The 22,788-nt window shown below is 45.5% G+C and overlaps 1 protein-coding gene across 2 annotated transcripts in view; it reads right to left on the bottom strand.

Annotated features, from left to right (window-relative positions):
• The window catches only part of LOC147426800 (beta-glucosidase 25-like), a 90,266-nt gene that overhangs the window by 55,134 nt on the left and 12,344 nt on the right, over positions 1-22,788 (bottom strand). For both annotated transcript variants that reach the window (XM_086498444.1, XM_086498445.1), the window contains exon 2: positions 5,212-5,275. In XM_086498444.1, the coding sequence (XP_086354570.1) occupies positions 5,212-5,275 (64 nt within the window). The remainder of the gene's footprint in view (positions 1-5,211; positions 5,276-22,788) is intronic.

Raw genomic sequence — 22,788 nt, 5'->3', positions numbered from 1 at the left:
CCTTAGCACATATTTAAAGGCCCTTGGCCTATGAAAAGCAGTTTACATGAAAAGCCTTCAAACTCAAAAGCTTCTGGTCCAAAAGCAATGCCAACAAGCTGCCAGCGTAAATCAAGAAATTTTGTACAATTGCCATGTCAACAGTCAGCACAAAACGCGGAAATCCGTACAGTCTACCACGTCATCATGTCAGCGCAATTTTCGGGTCTTTTCCGTTCAACTGCCACGTCATCAGTTGCTACGCAAGTCTTTCAGAGTGTGTGTGGGTCCTGCTTTATTTTAATCATTTATGTCACTTGGGGCCCCATCGAACGGAAGCAGACAAATCAATTTGTCCCCAATGATATGAAGATTTTACTTTAGCAGCACTTGGGGCAATCATAACAAGTGGTGGCTTACCTCGCACTATGTACATACATGTAAGGCGGACATAGTTGTTATTCAAGAGCATAACCAGCATCATTTTGCCAAACAAACTTTTTAATTGCGGGCTATTGGATAGCTTATGCAAGATCAGTTGGCTTTCCTGGAGTGCTTATTCTTGTCTGACATGAGCTCTTCCCGACCTTGGGTTTTAATGACCCGGACGGGAGATGGATGGTCATCCAATGTATTGTTAATGGGGAAGTCTTTGAATTTGGCGGATTATGCACACGCAACATCTGCTGATAGGGCACCATTGTGGAGTGCAGTAACCTCATATTGTGGCGTTCCAATGCATTTCTCTATGGGGATTTTAATAATGCACCAAATCTTGCGGATAATACTACTGGGCACTCTCACATGCTTCATGTGGAACACTGATCATGGGATCATTGTATGCTGACTTGTCAAGGATTGAATTTGTGGCCCAGTTTGCATGCAGATGACCCAAAATTCACATTTCAACGTAATGCTCAATGTATATATCGCGCTCGATTGGATCGTTGGTATCTTATCAATATGCAACAATATAATGATTTTGTATGTGATAAGAGGTTGATTATACCGTGTGTCTCCTGTATCATGCTCCCATCTGCTTGAAACTACACTTTGGCTCCTCTTTTGCCGATGACTCCCTCAGGAAGTGACTTTTGCATATCAATAATGCTTATCTTAAGCATGAACTTTTTCGCACTAACGTTCCCGTTCCAAGTAACTTTGCCTGCAGTCTCATTATGGCAAGATCTTTGAGGCTCCTTTACCTCCCACACAAGAAGCTTGTCAAGCGCGTCATTTGTTTCTATCGCATGTTACTCCCATTCTTTCAATGCAACAGGCTCAAGACTTGGAAGATGTTTTCAATGAGTCGGAATTGTATGCCAGCTTGCTTGATTTGGGCCGTTGGAAAGCTCCCGTTTCGGATGGTCTTACTGTGGAACTTTTCTTGTCATTTTGGGATGACCTAAAGTCGCCACTACTAATAATGATGAATACATACTGGGAGTAGGAAGAACCTCCCTCCTCTTGGAAAGAAGGCCTACTCAAGTTGATACCCAAGCATGCACTATGTGAAGAGTTCTCTCATTGGAGACCAATTACGCTCATGCCTTTGGTATATAAATTGATGGCTAAAATGCTTGATAATCGACTCAACTGCTTTTTGCATGAGGCCTACATCAATCTCAATATGGCTTCATTCCAGGCCGTCAAATTGCTGATAACCTGGGGATTGTCATCATTGGCTCTTTGGGACTACATTGCAGACACCATGCAACAGTTGGGATTCGGGCCTAAGCTCTCCCACGTGGTATTTTTCTTGTATGCACATAGCTCTTTTGCAGGTTTGTTGGATGGATTTCTCACAGACTCTTGGCCTCTGGGACGGTCTGTAAAGCAAGGGTGTCCTCTCATTGCTTTGCTTTATGCAATCTCTACTCACCCCCTGCTTATGTATTTGGATTTCTTGACTTCCATTGGTAGAAGTCAAGGAACGTAATAGGGAAACAGTCGGAACGGGCGGGCAAAAAATTGAATTTACATTTTCAAAAAAACTGCCGTTTTAGGAACCGTTTTGCCAGGCCATTTGGGGGATGTTCAAACTTGAACCTCTCAACTTTCAAGACTCCCAAAGGGAGGGGGGAAAAAAAAAGGGGGGGGGGGGGGGGATTTCAAGTGTTTTTTTGTGAACCGTTCCAGAATTCCCGTTCCGGAGCCCCCCATTCCCATTCCAAGTAACTTTGTCTGCAGTCTCATTATGGCAAGATCTTTGAGGCTCCTTTACCTCCCACACAAGAAGCTCATCAAGCGCGTCATTTGTTTCTATTGCATGTTACTCCCATTCTTTCAATGCAGCAGGCTCAAGAATTGGAAGATGTTTTCAATGAGTCGGAATTGTATGCCAGCTTGCTTGATTTGGGCCATTGGAAAGCTCCCGGTTCAGATGGTCTTACTGTGGAACTTTTCTTGTCATTTTGGGATGACCTAAAGTTGCCACTGCTGATAATGATGAATACAAACTAGGAGTAGGAAGAACCTCCCTCCTCTTGGAAAGAAGGCCTACTCAAGTTGATACCCAAGCATGCACTATGTGAAGAGTTCTCTCATTGGAGACCAATTACGCTCATGCCTTGGTATATAAATTGATGGCTAAAATGCTTGATAATCGACTCAAGTGCTTTCTTCATGAAGGCCTACATCAATCTCAATATGGCTTCATTCCAAGCCGTCAAATTGTTGATAACCTGGGAATGTCATCATTGACTCTTTGGGACTACATCGCAGACACCATGCAACAATTGGGATTCGGGCCTAAGCTCTCCCGTGTGGTATTTTTCTTGTATGCACATAGCTCAGTTGCAGTTTGTTGGATGGATTTCTCATAGACTCTTGGCCTCTGGGACGGTCTATAAGGCAAGGATGTCCTCTCATTGCTTTGCTTTATGCAATCGCTACTCACCCCCTGCTTATGTATTTGGATTTCTTGACTTCCATTGGTAGATTGCATGGCCTAGCATTACCATTTAGGCACCACTTTGTCGACTAGGCTTATGCGGATGACTATTATGGCTCACAATCACTATGATGATGTGGAGAAAATTATGCATACTCTTCACTTATTTGAATTGGCGGCAAGCCTCAAAGTTAATTTTCCTAAATCCAAGTTATTACCTTTAAATGAGTATGTTTGGCATAAGCAATTATGGCCAAGGGAGATTGTTCCTCCACACATCATGGTTCGCCATTTAAATTATCCGCTCACTTGGAATGCATCAGCTGCACAGAAAATGGATTTTCTCGACGTAATTATTGGAACTTGTCCACTTGGCCACTACATGTGCGTCTCATGATTATCCAGTGCATTCTCATGGCTTATGTGTAGTTTTACTTACCTTTGTTATCTTAGTCTCGGTTGCGCTTGCAATCCCTTATGTCTAGTATTTTGGAGCATTTTTGGCGCACCTCGTCTCACAAAAAGGGTCTTCGACTGTTATCTATGGACAAGTTGTGTTCTCCCAAGCGCCTTTGAGGGCTGAATATTTTGGATTTGTGAAGTCATGTTCAGGCTCGTAAAGCTACGCTATTGCCAATCTTGATGGAACAACAACCCTGGGCACTCATGGTATCACATTTGTGTGCGCATATTGTCACACCATCCTGTGATCATTGGCAGCCAACATATTGGGAAGTCATTTTTAGGACGCTTTAGGACACATTCCAAGATGTGTCCCTTTACTACTTCTCTCATTGTTATTGGAAGGTAATCACCGCGCATTTGGAATGGCATAGTCGACAATCCTCTCGCGGCAATTCCCTTCGATTGGAGAGTCTGCGTTGGCTTTGACTTTGGTCCAATGGTCTCCTTGCCAAGCGTATTTTCTTTCTCAAAAAGGAATATGTCAGGTACATCAGGTGGTGGATGACACGGGTCATGTTCTTTCATTCTCTCATACAGATGCTCCTTTTTGGCAGGAGATTTGAAGGATGCTTGCTGATCTCTCACCTATTCCTCCTTTGAATGTGGACTCCTGCTATTCTAATTGGAATCTTGCCGATATAGCCTGAAATGCAGCCGACAATGTTTATGCTTTCTTGCAATCTAATGCGTGAATTGTGCGTCATCGTAATCAGCTGTGGTCACTCTCCAAGTCATCCTTACGGTGGAAACGAACGTTGTCTAGCATTTGGCAGAGTCATCTCCCTCTAAAGGAACGTATTTTCTTGTGGCACTGCTTGGTGGGAGCTCGATCTATTGGCAGCCTATTGCATGCATGGCATATTGCGCCTTCTTGTTGTTTCAAATGCCATGAAGCTGAGGAGACTGTGCCACACTTATTGTGGGGTTGTCGCTAGACTAGATCCTTCATTTGTCGACAAGTGTCGGTTGCTCTTCGGCTCTGTTTTCCTTCCGGCACTTTTCACAAACGGTTTTGGATTTGTGGGGTGCTTCAGTCTCCGCAGTCTCAGTTTACGTTCTTTTTTGGTTGGGTCAGGTTTTGGCTTCTATGGGCCATTTGGCACCATCGCAACTTCTTCATGTTTCAAGGCACTGATGTTGACCCATTTCCTTATTTCAAATTGTCGCTTGGTCAAGCGCTGCATTTTGCTTATGATGTTGGGGACATTACTCTTGATCCCTATGGGATTTACTTTGACTATTAATAGCCCTCGAAGGCTCATGGTGCTCCACTTTTTGTATCTCTTCTTTTTCGTGGGTTTTCCTTGCTTTGAGGTTTCCCACTTGTAAATTATAAATCAGCAAGATTTACCCCCAAAAAGAAAATGTGTGTGTGTGTGTGTGTCTACCTCTGTAAACTCTCTTCTCCACCTTTGCCTTTAATGTATATATGGCATTGCAAATGTTCTCACGTTCTGAGGTGGCAAAGGATCCTACTAGTGTCCAGCCAGATTGGATCAAAAGGGTCCACCGGATTGGAGGCCAGTCCACATCATCACTGCATCTTTTGTTGTTGCCTATTCTGGCATCGACAACCTTCTTTGATGATTTGTTCTAAGCTGGCAATGGTCTATCTCCATTGCACTAAGTAATGTACTCTACCCTAAGATATCGCCTTCTCAATGCTCTGTTCACCCATGAGATGATGCATCAGGAGTACTCATATTGCGGTATTCTAACGTGCACAGTAAACTGCTATTTACTTACTAAGTGGCTATATACCTGGATGTTTACATGATGCCATCCTTTTTACGACATCTTAAACTAGTAAAAGACAATATACTTTAAGCAACACTTACAAAAAGCTTTGATAAAATGAGTTAGAAAGTTTCCTGGAAAATGTGAGAAGGAATCCCAAATGCTCATGCTTCTTCCATTTGTCAAAACTGCACCCTCGATCTGGCTTGACAAAATCAATCTCTCTCTCTCTCTCTCTCTCTCTCTCTCTCTCAGCATGGACAGCTTGCCTCCCTTCCAATACTCCCTTGATGCACCATCGTTGTCTCTTACACGGGTGGAGATTACTAGACTCATTCGCCAGGACCTGACCCGGTTGGACACCAAGAGGACATGGATAGAGCCGACAAAGGAGTTGGGCACGAAGATGGTTTCTATAGAGAGCATCTTCTTCAACTCACCTGAGATGGTTTTGTGATTCGTCCCAGCTATATGGATACACATCTATCTCATGGGTTACGGTGTGCCATTGGTCAGATACGGACAGTGTGACATGAAACGTTTCGTGGTTTCGGTCGTTTCGGAGTTTCAAGGTTTTGAAACGTTTCGTTTCATAGCGTCAAAAACATGAAACAGGTTTCATAAACGACATTAAATTATATATTAATAAAATATGATAAATATGTATATAATGCAGCACACATGACTCTAGACTTTTATGTCCACGCGAGAGAGCGAGAGAGAGAGAGAGAGAGAGAGAGACGTGCTCACTGCTCAGTGCTCACTGCTTAGAAGCGACTTCAAGCAAGCACGATCAAAGAGATGTTCAGTATTGATGAAAGTTAAAACACAGCCACTAGTTTCATGAATCATAATTGATGCATCATTGATTCATTTAGCAAAGTACTTCTATTGAACAAAGTGTCTGGAAAAAAAGCCCCAATTTTAAAGGTTTCATAAAAAATGCCTGTCCGTTTCATGCGTTTCGGCAAAACGTTTCATAGGTTTCGGGGTTTCATCCGCATGAAACGCGTTTTTATGTCACACTGGATACGGACATCTTCACACCAGCTTGAGATTGAGACTGGTAGATTCAGAGGGATACCAGCAGCTAGCAGGACATGCCGCCTATGCCATACAGAGCCAGAGAGGGAGACACATTATATATGTCAATGTACAGTGTATTGCGAGATACGGGGTCGCTTCCACTGTCTATTCAGAGAAGGCTTCGAACCCTTCTCAAGAGTCATGAGCTATCAGGACCAGAGATGTGTTGGCCTATATCTATTTGAGTTACACAGACACAGAGATAGTTTACTGAGGAGATCTCAAGAGAGAGAATTCCAAAGACAGATTACTGATTTCTTCACACCAAACACTAGACAGATAGAGGAGCAGCCACCACTGCAAAGCTTAGCTCATACTCACACCCGCGGTACTCTCATTGACCGATCATTGGAACTGGGGAGATCGAGACGCCCACACGACTGAGGAGAGGAGCTTCACACCATCGACGGAGACTACAACAGAGGATTCGATCCATACTATCTAGACATCCAGAGTATAGATGAGGATGGAACCATCACCCATTGTATCTCTCTCTTGTATTGGGCACCCATTGTATCAGTGATCACACATACCCCACACATTTCGAGCTAGTAGCACTTCTAGATTCATTTTAGTATTTCTTTTTTGTACTCGGGCACGGTACTAGATTCAGAAGTTTGTAACAGATTGGTCTCATAGGTCATTTTGGCCTTTTCAATTGAAGACATTAATATATCATTTCATTTCATTTCTCTCTGCCAAAAAGTACGGCGTAATCAGAGTTACAAGCCCGAAGGCATTACATCTGCCGTGGAAAAACCCCTAAAATGCTCAAGATCCACAAACCATAGGAGTAAGGGAAGAAAGTAACTAAGAGCTGAAGCAGAAACAGGCCACCCTAAACTCGACAAGAGACCGAAAATTCCACCAGAGAATCTTCGAGAGCAGACTCCAAGTCTCCAAGGCCGTAAAAACGACGCAACCCAACAAAATAAGAATCACCACGGCAAATCAACTTTGCACCAAACATCCGGGAGAGAGACAACCTCTAGCCATCCCTGGCAAATCAACAAGGCTATGACATTCTTCAACCTGCAAAAGAAGCTAAAGGCGAGGGTAAACCTCCCATGCTTGCCACCCGCAACGCCCTCCAAAACCACCGAACCTGCTTCCACCAAACATGAAACGAAACGGCAAGAACATACAACAATAGGTAAACAAGCAACCATACACACCCACACCCCACCCAAACAACCACACACATACACATAGAAACATACAACACATGCAGCTACAAGTAATCACACAAAACAAAAAGTCGCACACAGACACAACAAGCAGACGAATCAACCAAGCGATTGAAAAGAAACCTGCGAGTGAAAGAAAAAGGCAGAAAGCAAGAAAACCAGCAGAGGACACAGAGGCAAGGGACAGGAGTGAAAGGAGGAGGGGTATCGAAGCAAAGGGAGAGACTGACGGACTGTGAGATGGGGCAGTTCGTTTCCGAGGCTGCATCTGCAGCAGTTCGGCAACACGTGGGAGGGTATGACATGCAGGCACAGTGCGGCGCGATGGAGGGAGAGCGATGGAGGTCGGTGCGGCATATCTGTAGTGGGAGCCCTAACGCACTCTCTCTCTCTCTCTCTCTCTCTCTCTCTCTCTCTCTCTCTCTCTCTCTCTCTCGCACGAGGTCTTGGGCGAGGGCGAGCTGCTGATCTTGGACGAGAGACGAGCTAGACTGGGCGAGGGGCGAGCTACTGGTCGAAAGGCGAGGGGCGAGCGAGGTACCTGGTCAAGGGCGAGCTGGTCCTATGTCAAGAGGGCGAGCTCCTGGGTCGAGGGCGAGGAGCCTACCACAAGGGCGAGGACGAGTTGCCTGACAAGGGCGAGGGCGAGGGTCCAGACCTCTGAAGGACGAGGGCGAGCTGCCTGCCAAGGGCGAGAGTGAGCTGCCTACCAAGGGCGACGAGACGAGACCTACCAAGGCTAGGACGAGGAGTCAGCCAGGACGAGGGCGAGGACTTGGTGACGAGGGTGAGGCCAACCAGGGCGAGTGCTCGCTTTGTTCTTCTCTCTCTCAGATGGACCAACCAGCCAAGGATGGTGATGCAAGTGGCTTCACCACCCCACAAAAAATGAAAGCGACTTTCAAGCGGAGGAACAGAGATAGTATACTCTCGCCAAGCTCACTGCGGGCAGGGAAAACCGTCAGAGTCCAAGATGATTTAATGATGGAGAGGGTTCAAGTGATGATTAAATCTGAGCTCAGCTTTATGAGATATGACATCAGGAAAGAGATGTACGCAAACGTAGATAGTTATAAGAATTCTATGTATGCGGATATGAGGAAAGAATTAGATAAAGCGATGCTTGGTAGGCATGATGAGATGTATCTATCTGTGAAAGGGGAGATGCAGGCTCTAATGCGGGCAGAAGTGAATGTAATGGAATGTATTATGCAGAAAAATTTGGATGAGGCAATTGCAAGCTTTGAATCTTGGAAAACCAATGTGGACAAATGCATGAAGGAAAAAGATGCAGTGATTGAAGAGCTTAAAGGGGAACTCGCAGCTTGCAAAATTATGCCCAAAACGGAAAGGGGAAATCAGCCCTCGATGTTAAAGGAGCTCGAAGATATTAAGGAGCAGGTGAAAACTCTGCGCGAAGGGGAAGAACAAAACTCGAAAGAGGCTTCCTCATGGGCGGAGCGCCTTTTTAAAACACAGGAGAAGGTTGACGAAGCAGAAAAATGGCTTGAAGGTGCAAAGAAAGGGAAGGCCCGGATGCTAGGAGCCGCACAGACTTCTACCATCATCAATATGACCATTGAGGAGGAACAGAAGAGGAGGACTAGAGCCCTCCATGTGCGTATTACTGGTATCAAAGACACCGGAAATGTAGAAGACAAAGTGAAGGAACTCTTGCAGCGAATGGGCATCCCGGAACCTATGCACACATGTGCTTGGAGAGTCGGAAAGAAGGGAGTGGATGAGAAGGGAAACGTCAAAGAGAAAGCACTTATTTTGCGTTTCCCGACTCTGGAAACAAGGAAGGAATTCCTGAAGAAGAGACCAGCACTCAAGAAAACTGTAATATTTATGGGGGATGACCTTACTTTAGCACAAATAGCACATATGCAAGAGTTGATGCCAGAGATCAAGGCAGCAAGGGAGAAGGGAAAAATTGCCTTTTATAGAGGAGGGAAAGTAGTGGTTTTGGAAAAACGCACAACATGACGGTGCGAGACATATGGGACCACACTCCGGATGGCGGCATGGAATTGTAATGGATCATATAGGCTGGATGTGGGTGCCTTTGAGGATAGCTTCAGAGATAGAGACATTGTCATTTACTCAGAGACGCATCAAAAATCTGGACAGTTGATGCCAAGTGTGACTGGCTATTTATGGGAGACAGCTTGTCGGCCAGACGCTAGATCCCAGCATGGGAGTCGAGGTTCAGGAGGGGTAGCAGTCTTATTCAAGGAGGAGTTGCAACCGCTATTACAGATTGTCCGGAGAGATGACCAGGCGAGATACATGTGGGTGAGACTGAGAGCTGAGACAGACAGATTCTTATACATTGCTATATGTTATTTTCCCCCTAGCACATCACTCTATACCTCACCTAGAGGGCAATCCCCTTTCTCTATACTTGATGACATATGGGAGTTCTCTAGAGATGGAGATATCATTCTCTTGGGAGACTTTAATGCCAGGACGGCCAATTCCCAAACGGTATTCTATGATACCTCGGAGGAGATGCTTAGAGAGATGGATATATCGGAGATGGGGCTTGACAGACACTCACAAGATAGAGAGCACACAGAGTATGGGAGATATCTCATGAAGATGACGACTACGCATGGTCTGGCCATACTTAATGGTCTAGAGACTTTTCCTTCGTCTGGGGGATTCACATGCTTTCCACACAGACATGGGGCCACTACAGTGGACTATGTCATGACTTCACCGAGCTTCATCTCTAATATTCAGGATTTCAGTGTGGGCCCTAGGCCTGTTGGAGTAGCAGTGGACCATGCTCTCCTGACTTTTTCAGTCTCTTTCTAGTATAGTGTCTCTCAGACACCACGGAGGATTGCACACACACGGTATACTTTTACACCAGAGACGGATTCAGTTTATGTGGAAGAGATTTACAGACGGATGTGGGCAGCTGAGCCTGTATATACAGTGGAGGAGATCACCACTTTATTGACGGAGATCTTGCATGGGGCAGCAACAGAGGCATACCCACACACTCAACCAGATCAGAGAAGACGTTCTGGGAACATGCCTCAGAATAGTTGGTATGATGAGGAGTGCATAGAGATGAGAGTTCAGATTCAGAGCGAGCTTATACTTGGAGTCATTACATATAAACAGTCTCGGATTGCCCTTTGGCGTTTAGTACGACGGAAGAAGCGGGCCTTTTTAGCCCAGATGGAACGTGATTTGTATGAGCTCTTTTTGAGTCGAGATTCAAGTGAGGCCTGGCGTCTCTTCCATGAGCATTCACCTCCTCCAGTGATTGCCTCTCCCGAGACTTGGGGTCAGTATGCAGTATCATTATATTATATACAGTACCTGGGCAACCACCATTACCAGACCCTCTAGAGCCATGTCCAGCCACTAGTACCTTCTTTACCACTGAGATGGTGAAGAACGCCATTGACAGGATGAGGACTAGGAGAGCATATGATCATGATGGTCTGGTGGTAGAGCACTTGATACATGCTAGAGATTTACTGTCAGAGGTTCTTGCGCGGTTGTTTAACCGTGTCATGTGTGAGGGACTACCCGAGTCCTGGAGATTATCTACTATTGTACCTCTCTTCAAGGCAGGGGACCCCACAATGCCAGGGAACTACCGTACTATTATGATAGGGCACACATTGGCACGGTTGTATGCATCCATTCTTGAACAGCAACTGAGTGAATGGGCAGAAAATGAGGGCATACGAGCAGCAGGACAGGCTGGATTCAAGAGGGGTTTCTCCACTTTGGACCATATTCTTACACTCAGAGCCCTTATTGAGGAGGGTCGGGCACATGGGAGACGGATGTATTGCTGCTTTGTGGACTTCCGCAAAGCATTTGACACAGTGCCGAGGGCTAGATTGATGCACAGGCTACTGAAGTTGGGAGTACCCACAGAGATCATATGGGGGATCCTGGCTTTATACGGTTCAGTGACTGGCCAGGTACGCACTTTTGAGGGGATTTCTGACATTGTTCATTCCACTATTGGAGTGAAACAGGGGTGTCCTTTGTCCCCTACACTTTTTGGTATGTATGTAGATGAGGTCTCTGACTACATTGACAGAGCGGGTGACAGAGGCGCTCAGCTAGCAGGGACATGGATCCCTTTATTTTTATATGCTGATGACTTTGTGCTGATATCAGAGTCGCCAGAGGGCATGCAGAGACATTTGGATGCATTGCACAACTTTGCAGAGGACAGTGGACTGTTTGTGAACCTTGGTAAAACCAAGGTTATGGTGTTTAACACCACACCATAGTGGGTCAAGAGATCGGCACCTACACTCGTATATGGTCAGGACACTGTGGAGTACACAGATGAATATACATATCTAGGGGTGGTATTCACGGGACTGAGGTTTACTCTGAAGAGAGCAGCAGAGACTAGACTGTCCAGAGCCTATGCGGCATTGGGAGGGCTAGAGAGAATGTGTTCGCAGGTTCAGTTTCAAGAACCACAAAAAAGTTATGGCTCTTTGATACTTTGGTTGCTTCAACTATGCTTTATGGGGTCCAAGTGTGGGGACCATCTATGAATCATGACAGTTGGAGGAACATGGAGAGACCCTTGGTATTTATGATATCCCGGATGATTAGAGCCAAGGCCTCCGTACCACATGCGATTATTCGAGCGGAGGTAGCCGCCCCTCCTATAGAGATTGAGGCTCTTACCCGGTCAGTGTCCTTTATGCACAGTCTATGGGATACACATAGAGGCAGATATACTAGATTGGCTCTTGAGTCCTCTAGACAGTTAGCGATGCAAGGGGATGCATCATGTTGGTATGCACAGATGACCTCATGGTTTCACAGGCATGGTCTCAGCATGGATAGATTGCCTCCCCTTTCAGTATTCCTTGGATGCACCCTCCCTGCCAGTCACACGGACGGAGATCACTAGACTCATTCGTCGGGATCTTATACATTTAGACACCAGGAGGACATGGGTAGAGCCGATGCAGGAATTGGGCACGAAGATGGCTTTCTACAAAGAGCACCTTCTCCAACTTTCGGGAGATGGGTTTGTGACTCGTCCGAGCTACATGGACACTCATTTATCTCATGGTCTGCGATGTGCTATTGGTCAGATTCGCACATCCTCACACCAGCTGGAGATTGAGACGGGTAGATTCCGAGGGATACCACCGGAGTCTAGGATATGTCAACTATGCGGTAGAGAACCAAAGACAGAGCTACACTACATATGCCACTGCACTGTGTATTATGAGATACGAGGGCGCTTCGATTGCTTATTCAGGGAGGGTTTTGGACCCCTAGATAGAGTCATGAGGTATCAGGACCAGAGATGCCTTGGCTTATATCTACTTGAGCTACACCAACATAGAGATAGTCTGTTGGGGAGACATGGAGTACGACAGTCGCAGAGACAAATCACAGACTTCTTTGGATCGAGGGAGCCAAGAAACCAATCAACAACACAGGGTTGTACCCGCATTCATACCAGAGGCACCCTCATTGACAGGGCGACTGAGCTCGGGAGATCGAGACGACCACGACCGAGACACAAGAGCACACTACATCGACGGAGACTCCAGCAGAGGATCAGACGCATTCTAGCACGACACCCAGATTGTCATTGAGGGCCTATTCTACATTTTCACATTACACATTTCACATTTCACACTTCATTTTCAGTTTTCATCATTTTTTGTACTTTCAGTACTTTTTCTACTTGAATTTCAGACATTGTACTAGATTCACCACTTTGTATCTGATGGTCTCATAGGTCATTTTGGCCTTTTGAAGACGTTAATATATCATTTCATTTCATCTCTCTCTCTCTCTCTCTCTCTCTCTCTCTCTCTCTCTCTCTCTCTCTCTCTCTCTCTCTCTCTAAAAAGAAGTGGTTGATTTCTACTACTTGAAATACCCCTAAGAACAACGCCCAAATGGTGCCAATTCTAAAAGAAAATACAAGACTGAAGTACAAAGCATGCCCGAAGGCGACATATGACAAAACCTTTTTTTTTCAACACACCAAAGGGCCCACATAGGGAGGTGCTTATCCCTTCCAAATATTAGCCATGAAACATGGTTGGGCAAGGGCCGCGTACCATCAGGCAAGAGCCAGGCCTAGACATCTTACAAAACCATTTACAACTAGCCACATGGACAAAACTAAAAACTGAAGGGCCACAAGAGTGTAAAAAGTGACCTGGCTATCTAATGAAGAGAGAGTATGACCGCTGCCTTTGAAAGATAGGCACTCCCCACCAAAAACACTCTCGACAACAGCACACCAAAGACAAGATAACCAGAAAGCCAACATAGGTGTCATGGAGTAAGGAACGTGTTGCCAAGGCAGCTGCTTGTTGATGTTAGGCCAGGCCCACCAACTGGTACTATCTGAAATCATAGAATTGAGGAATGACACAATAGAGGGAGCAGTCGATGATGAACATCATAGATGAGAAGCAACCACATCACCAATAGATGTATAGAAGAAAATGGTAAGGGATAGCCATCAAGAGCACTAAGCTAGAGCTGCCAAGGAGGTCTCAACCGATGTAAGTGTAGAGGACAATCCACTTGTTGAAGGTGGCTCTTGTAATCCAAAGCTGGGGAGGGAAATGCTCTGGAACCCGCCTTGTGAAATGCGCCAGCTAGAAACCTTGAGGAGAGGAGAGAGCACCAACCAAAACACACCACAACGCCCCAACACACAAGGAACAAGAAAACAAAAATCGGAACTAAACAAACAAGAAACAATCATGAAACCAAACCAACACCAAAGAAAGAAAATGAAGAACACCATCCCTAACAAGTCAAGCTTCACATACCCACACAAACACTCAAAAGAAGGCCTTGAAGGTTAAAAGAAAACAAAACATGTGTAGACCAAGCTTTAGTCACCCACACCCTCAAGCAAGGTACATGCAAAAAACAAGGCAAATAAAACAAAGCAAAAGCCAATAAAAAAAGGAGGAGCCCACACGTGGAAAAGAGCCTTGGCTTACAAATTTGACACAACACCATATGGGGCCAATAAACGCAAGCAAGTTGCAAGCTTTCTCGCTGAACAGCTTCGTCGGTAACAAACAAGGAACGGGCGGCAAGCAGACACCAACATGGCAAGGAGAAAGGTGCATACCAAGAGGTTCCCAACCCACAGTAGACCTCAATAAATTCATCTCTACAAGACTGCACGTGAAGGCAAACCGAGTACTGAAACCATAATAGACAACCCCCCCCCCCTCTCTCTCTCTCTCTCTCTCTCTCTCTCTCTCTCTCTCTCTCTCTCTCTATATATATATATATATATATATATATATATATATATATATATATATATATATATATATAATAACCCCCCAAGGGAGGGAGGGGCGGGCGGGTGTGGGGGGGGGGGGGGGGGGGGACGCTTTACTTGTCACATGACACATCCAACCCTGTGTGTCCGTGGACAAGCTACAGCATGACGAGGGTTCAGTTCCATAAAGTCAATCTAGAATAGGAAGTGATTTGGCACTTTTGTGAGTCTGTTCGCGGACCGTGCATGACTAGTCACTTAGATTAGATGTATATCCTTCGGTTGCACACAACATGATCATCAGCATTCCCATCAGAATCCATCAAGGGAATTTTCCAGAGCATTAAACCTATTTTTCCTATTTTTGACATTTTTCACTTATTTATTAAGTGACTTTTGTTGGGAACTAGGTAGGGCAATTTTGCTAAGATAATATATAAGCAACCTAGCACTAGCACTATCTGGCAAAAGAAACCAAGAGAGCACAAGGCAATCTTGCAGCAGGCCCTCGATTTTCAACCGTCAGATTCAGTTTTCAGCCATAGTCTCGTCCACACCGTCGACATCGACATAGCCATTAGACTTGCATCAGCATCATTGTATCAAATCGTGCAATCAATAGTAGACCACTCTCGCCATCGAGTGGGGCCCTCGGAGAAGGGTTTTACAACGTCTCTAGTGTCGTATTCTCTTCTCTATCTCTCAGTCTCATGCACTTCCATTCACTTTGTTTGTGTCCATTGCACTCTCTCACTAAAGGAACGGAAGGCTCTCCCTTCCATAAGTAAAAGGAACCCTTGAGCACAGTTTGGAACACTTATCTTTAGCAAAGTTCAACATTCACTTCCGTTGCACCTTACATTACTTTAGGGTTGAATACAGCACCCCCCACTGCTCAGGAACAAGGCCCCAAAACAAGACTTTTGCAGCCACTTTGGCCTCAAACCCACCCCTCGTCCCACCCCTCATCAAACCCCAGAATCCATGGGAGGTCTTCTTCATGGGAGAACTGAAGAAATTGTAGCAGGAGGTCTCAACCCTCAAAACAGAATTGACACACAAAGAAACAAAGATTGCCAGTCAAGAAACAAAGATTGTTGGCCTTGAAGCTCAATTGCAAGACATAAAGAACAAGCAGAAGATTCAAGAAGCGGCCCAAGAAGCAACCCAGAAATTACAGGAAACACAACAAGACATTACAACATCTCAGGTAAAATCTGAGAATTTTGTCACTGAAGTATTATCAATTTTCAAAGAGAATGAAAGGGTAAAAAGCCTGGAAAATTATGTTCGAATTGGGGGTTTGCCAAAAGGTTGAGAAGGTTGGTCAATAGGTACCAACTCAAACGAACAACTTGAGGGATACATCTTGGATGTAGACATTATCAAGGAACAACTCGCCAAAGTGGTACCTTTTGTAAACCTTGGCGAGCCAACTGACATTCAAATTAAAGGGAAATAGGCTAGAGCTCGCTACTACGACATAGATGATAAGATCAAGGTAATGAAGTAGACCAAATCACTGCAAGGTACATTTGTGTGGAAATCTACTGAGCTGACACCACTACAGTTAAAAGAATAGAGCCGGTTCAATCAGCCTAGCTTAGGAAGTGTTTTGGCACTTTTGTGAGTCTGTTCGTAGACCGCGCATGTCCAGGCACTTAGAGTAGATGCATATCCTCTAAGTGCATGTACAGGCACTTAGAGTAGATGCATATCCTCTGGTTGCACACAGCATGATCATCAGCAGTACCACCAGATTCCATCAGGAGCATTTTACAATGCAGAAAACCTATTTTCCCTATTTTAGCCATTTTTTACTTATTATTAATAAGTGACTTTGTTGGGAAACTGGGTAGGGCAATTTGGCTAAGCAGATATATAAGAAAACCTAGCGCTAGCCCTTTCTGGCAGAAGAGGCAGCAGAAACCACAAGTCTGACAGTGCACCTTCTCAGCAAGACCCCCCGGCAAGTAACCTAGCTTTTCAGCCACTAAAGACCAGCCAGCGTTTTCAGCATTTGCAGATCAACCCATCGTTTTGCAGTGGCAGATGATACTTGGCGACAGCAGATCACAACAGACTCCCTAGCGTTTTTGCGTCAAACAGCAGATCAGCCTAGTGTTTTTGCAATTGCAGACTACCTCTAGCTTTTGCAGAGTCTCGACGCCAGAACCCATGATTGCATCAGCGTTTTCAGTTTTCAGCATTAAGTTCCGTACCGCAGCCCCCAAACCTCGCAGATCTCACCTTCTCGCAACAGATCCTCACCGCACAGTCAGATCAGCAAGCGTTAGTGACTCTGTTACTAGCCAAACAAACGCATGGATCAGATGCATCTACGATCTCGACGCAAAAACCCTAACCCAAGAACCCGTCACATACTACCTTCAAAAATCGAAGCTGTCATCCTTGATTGTAGGTTACAAATGTTCATACTTCTAATATTTATGCACCTTAAAATCTCGCAATTGATCATTCAATCATGCATTCTTGTGTCATGATGGCCGTGCACAAAGAAAAGCTAGTTGCAAACACCTCAAGTGCGTCTGATGTTTGTTTTATATCAGTATCTTAGCCAATTCCTATAAAAGGTCATTGGATCCTGCTTGGATGTTGATCAGACACCCAACAACCACAAGCATCTCAATATACTTCGAATGGCTTTTGCAAGTCTGGCAAAGCCAACACTGTTCCAGTAGTTAGTTTTTTTCTCTAAGTGTCTGAAAGGCAGTCACCTCTATGGATCCCCACGAGAAAGGGACTCCTTTCTGTGTCAAAATGTACAAAGGGAAAGCTACCTCTGCAAGCTTTTGAATGAACCACCGGTAGTAAGAACACAAGCCAAGAAGCTTCTAATTTCATGAACATTCTTCAAGTCAGGCCGATCGCGAATAGTGTCACTTTTGGTCAGATCCATCTGTACCCTAGTCCCTTTCTATTGAGACAATGTGTCCCAAGAAATGTATCTCGGGCAAGAAAAACTCGCTCTTTTCCACATTTATAAACAATTTATGCTTCCTTAGTGTTTGGAAAACCCACAAATGATGGGTACGCTCTGAAAATCCAAAAAGTCATCTTGAAAGCTGTCTTGTAGACGTCTCCAGGGGGCAATACAGATCTAATGATATTCACTCTTCATATCAATTTGGCAAGTAGAATTCTAAAGTCTGTCGAGTATATCATCGATCCTCGTAATGTGGAAATTTGTTCTAGTTCATTGGTTCTTTATTTTGGCCTCGGCTAATGCTGTAAGGTGGGCGGTTCGGTGGTGTACTACCACGAATCAATCATGTGATCTTCACGACGTAAAGGAGGTAACTCGCTTTGTACGCCTTCAGAGAAACAACCAACCTCTATTGCAGAAAAGTCTTGTCGTTTCTTTTCAAGGTCAAACATATTCGACCTTCAATCATCATTCAATTCTCTCAAGAAAAATCGAGCATAGAAACTGAGTTTCATCAAGTACAATCTCTTTGCTTTTCATTTGTCAAAGCTGCTTTCTCAACCCGATAGTCAACCACGACATTGTTTTTGTGGTACCAAGGGATTTCGAGGAGGATGTCACAACCTTCCTAAGGGCATTACGTAGAAGTCCTCGTGCCCTAAATACCCTTGACATTGCAAACGAAGTTTGCCAATGATCAGTGTAATGGCAACATCCCGTCCGGGTGCCGCTAGAACTGACTTCGCCTGTGGCCTCAGCCTCTCGAGCATAATTCTAAGTCGAGCCGCCAATTCAAGAAGTTGGCCTTGGCTCCTCCATCAAAAAAATGAGGGCTTCCTGATCTTTCACTTTGCCCCAAGGGCGGCAAAGGTTTGTACTTTCGTTCATCTGATTCGGTTCGGGCCCCACTCAATGTGGCACCACTTCTGCTTTCATCTTTCCTTTTCTTCCGCACTCGGCTGCTGCTCTGTAACTCTCAAGTTTATCTTCTAGTGGTCCTTTAAGTTCTGGTCCATCTCTTTCTGTGTGTACAGGTTCTGCTTTTTTGCACCCGTCTGTCCTTTTGGCTTTCCTCCTGACCTGAGAGGAGAAGCAATGGCTACACGCCATCTCGTATCAATCGGGTAATTCTTCAGGTGTTTTGCCAATCTCGGATCCCTGGAGTACTTAATCAATCTGTATAGACATATGCCAATCTGCAGTTGACGTTTGTACTCCGTTCTGGCACCATCGTGCCCACTTTGTGTCTTCGGAGATCAAAAATGAAATCCATAGCAATACTTTCCCAGGGGCGGGTGGGAATGGATAAAGGCTGTAACAATCCCTGTGCTTCATGCCTGTCAAACTTGACCTTCTAGCATACCAAGCAACTGCGTACAAAATCGTCCACGTCCTTCTTGAGTCTCGGCCAAAAGAAGTATCACTCCACACCTATCAAGGTGGTATCAAAGCCGTAGTGACCCATAAATGGTGGACAGTGGCATTCGGTTAGAAACTTTTCCCTCAACGGCTGTGTAACGCACAACATCGTTTTCTTCATCAAGTAGCCATCCCGAATGGTGAATAGACACTGTGCATGAAGGTGCTGAGACTGAGAGATAGAGAGAGAAGAGAATACGACACCAGAATGCTATCAAACCCTCTTCCGAAGGCCCCATTCTCGATGGCGAGAGCGGTCTACTTCTGATTGCACAAATCTCTACAATGCTTGGACTTGCCGATGATGTCGACGACGATGAGGACGACGACGAGACAGGCTGAAATCTGAAAACGCTAATGGCTGGAAACTACAAATCTTGTATCTGCTGATTCTAACTCTATGTCGGTGACGATGTCGATGGCGACGATGCAACGACGATGCGCTGAAAATGCAGATGCTGAAATCTGCGTTTTTCGGGCTGAATCTGCAAATTGCGCTAGATCTGATCGTGCGGCGAGGAACTGCTGCGGAAAGGTGAGATCCCACTGAAAGGTGTCATCTCTGTCAGATTCTTCACGAGAACCCATGTGTAATCTGGGATTCTGTATGGCTTTATGCCTTGTAAGACAGAGCGATGAAGACGGGAGCGCACCCGATGCGCGATGTATGAAGGGTGGGAGTGGCTAATAAGTCCACGGTCGGAACATGAAGATTCTTTCACAAAAGTCTGCGTGTGCTGCACAAAGGATCGGACCCTCCGTAGAAGAAAAATCTTTCTATGCTCTGATAACACTGTACAAACTTGGACACCCCAAGTCAAGATTCTACCGCGACACAAGAGAGATTCACTTCAAACTTATTCACAATTCACAATAAAGTCGACACGGCCCGACGTAGTTCCGTGCCAAGAGGTATTGGCCCCAAAGACTGGCGCTTCTTTCGATATTTATTTTTATATTAATCTTTGAGCAAAGTCCAATGAGCCCGTTCGTGCTCACTCTCAGACTTAACTTCCAGATGCCCTGAGGAGTGAGGCCCTTGGGCGCATTTATTCTTACAAGGGATGCCCAAAAGCAGAGCCCCAAAAGCTTTCAAACTCAAAAGCAATTGATCTCCAAAAGCTTTAAACTTAAAAGCAAAAGTTCCAAAAGCAACTGGTTCCCAAAATCTATCAGAAGCAGTCGGCGCAAATTACGAAAATTCCGTACAGCTACCACGTCAGCATGTCAGTGCGGATTACGGCAATCTGCCACGTCAGCAGCCCAATGCGTTTTTCAAAAATCTGCCACGCCAGCCTATCGACGCGTTTTTCGGGCCTGCCAGCAGTGTAAATGTGTCTGGAGGCCAGCCACATCACCAGTTTGTGACAAAGGGTCTTTTGTTATTGGGGTTTCTTGGGCAGTCCCAAGCAGTGTGACCGTGAAGGCCACATTTGTAACACCTACCTTCTGATCGGTATCGTGCATCTCTTCAGAAGTGAGCCTTCGAGTAGGAGTGTTGGAAACTATACTTGCTCTTGGTGGTGGGGTATCTTGGGTAGAGGAGCAAGGATTTGGACTTCTCTTCAAGGAAGGGTCAATGAATACCAATTCTTTCTTCATAATGTGATAGCCCACTCTTGCATGTGACATAAGCTGTCGCATATTTGATACCACTTTTCCTATACAATAGTCCCGCAGTGGAAAAGGTAGGCCTACAATGTACTTCTCAATCTTTTCTGTGAAAGTAATGTCTCTAAAAGTGGAAATTGGCAGATAGATGTCCAAAAATCTTTGGTTGTAAATTGGGTGTCCGAAGGGTACATCCTAAGACTAGACCATGCTGCAATTATATCTACTTCCAATGTCTCATCAAGAAAGCTTGGGTAGAATGCCAACTTGAAATGGATCCAAGATTTAGGCCGGTCTGGTTTCTTTGCCAGAGCAGCCCACCATGTCAATGCATTATCCTTGAGAAACGATGTAGCTCTGAGCAACTTTGATTCTTTGGTAAAATTCCTAATACTGAACAGGATGTCAAATTGCTATAAAAATTTGAGAGCGTTGTGAGCATCCTGGACGCCTGAGAATGCGAAAAACTACAGCACCCCCATCTTTAGAAGTGTTTGGACCAGCATCTGTTGTCGGAGGTGCCGAATAGTAGTAATAGTGGTGATGCTGTCCATCTGTCGCATAGGTAGGTGGGACAAGGGCCACGGGTGGTGGTGGGGGAGGTCCAAGGGGCATAGGAGGTAAAGTCTCTATATAGCAGCACAAGAACGTTCTCGTGAAGCCATATGCTTAAAAAAATTGAGAGACGTCCCCAGAATTCTGTCGAGACGAGGACCCCAGAGGATTTTGCAATCCAGAAGAATACATTTGGGAAACCTACTAAAAGACAACTGGGGCCACTGGAGGATTTAAAGAGCCCAAGTAATTGTGCAGGTCTTCTAAAGCAATTCAATTATCTGTTGGGGTCTTCCTTTGCATTTCTGCCAAGTACGCCAATTGCCGGACCACATATTGTGCATGGGTTTCGTCTGGTTGCCTTTGCGTAGAAGGGCTGGGAGGATTCTCTTGTTCAGCAGTGTGGTCAACCTGTTCTCCGTCCATGTCGATAAGCTACTGGATTCTTTATGGCTTATACCTTTAAGACAGAGCGATGAAGACGGGAGCTGGAAGCGCGTCCAATGCGCAATGGACTCAGCATGGGAGTGGCTAGTAAGTCCGGGGCAAGGACACGAATATTCTGGAAGCGGTCTTGCTCTGTCTGCTCTTTGGTAGGAACGGTATGCTTTCAGAAAAGGACATGCCTGATGCTCTGATACCACTGTAATCACTTTGAAAAAGATATTTCTATTAGTTACTGAAACTGCCCATGGGGCTACCACCACCTCTGCTAGAGAGGACTACAACAATCATAAGGGGGAGACTCTCCCAATGAAAAACAACATATGTATAATGAGGCTAAATCAAGAGATGGGAGGAGCAAAAATCCATACAGGTGGGCGGTAGTGCCATCTCAGCACACCCTGGACCATGGTGAAGAAAGGCCCAGGGCGCCAGAGTCGAAGGAAAGCCTCTCTACGCTCCCGCATGTCGTCGGAGCTACCCTGGAGTCTCTCGAACTGTCCTCTGAGAGTATGGATCAGCTCTAGCCAAAGATCTCGAACGGTCTCTGCTGGTGGTACAGGGCGAGCCTCAAAGATGCGAAAGCAACTGGCCCGCCATATGAACCAGAGTGTCAGGCCGCAGATGAGCTCCCAACACTTCTCTCTCTCACTGCACCACTCCTATGGAGTAAGCTCTGTAGCTGGCTGGAGTGTAGGTCCCACTAGATGAGCTCACTCAGATACTGACAGAGACGCTCCATGATGCAGCATCAGAGGCATATCCCCACAGTCAGCCTACACGGAGGTGATCTGGGAGCATGCCCCAGAACAGTTGGTATGATGAGGAGTGTAGAGAGATGAGGATCAGATATTACAGAGGGAGGTGCTCATGGGTATTGCCACACATAGATAGTCACAGATTATCTTTCGCAAGAGGGCTTATCTATCTCAGCTAGAGCGGGATTTGTATCCGCTATTTATGAGTCAAGACTCGGGTAAGGCATGGAGGCTATTCCATTAGCATTCACCACCACCAGCCATCACCTCCATAGAGACATAAGGGGAATATGCCACATCTCTCTACACAGCATCAGGGCAGCCACCTTTGCCGAACCCACTAGAGCCATGCCCTGAGACATGTACTTTCTTTACTCCTAAGAAGGTGAGGAAAGCCATTGACAAGATGAAGACAGGGAGAG

Source organism: Adiantum capillus-veneris, chromosome 24 (genome assembly GCF_014529385.1).
Source record: "Adiantum capillus-veneris isolate H3 chromosome 24, ASM1452938v2, whole genome shotgun sequence".
NCBI lineage: Eukaryota > Viridiplantae > Streptophyta > Polypodiopsida > Polypodiales > Pteridaceae > Adiantum > Adiantum capillus-veneris.
This window is presented reverse-complemented; position numbering and strand designations above follow the sequence as displayed.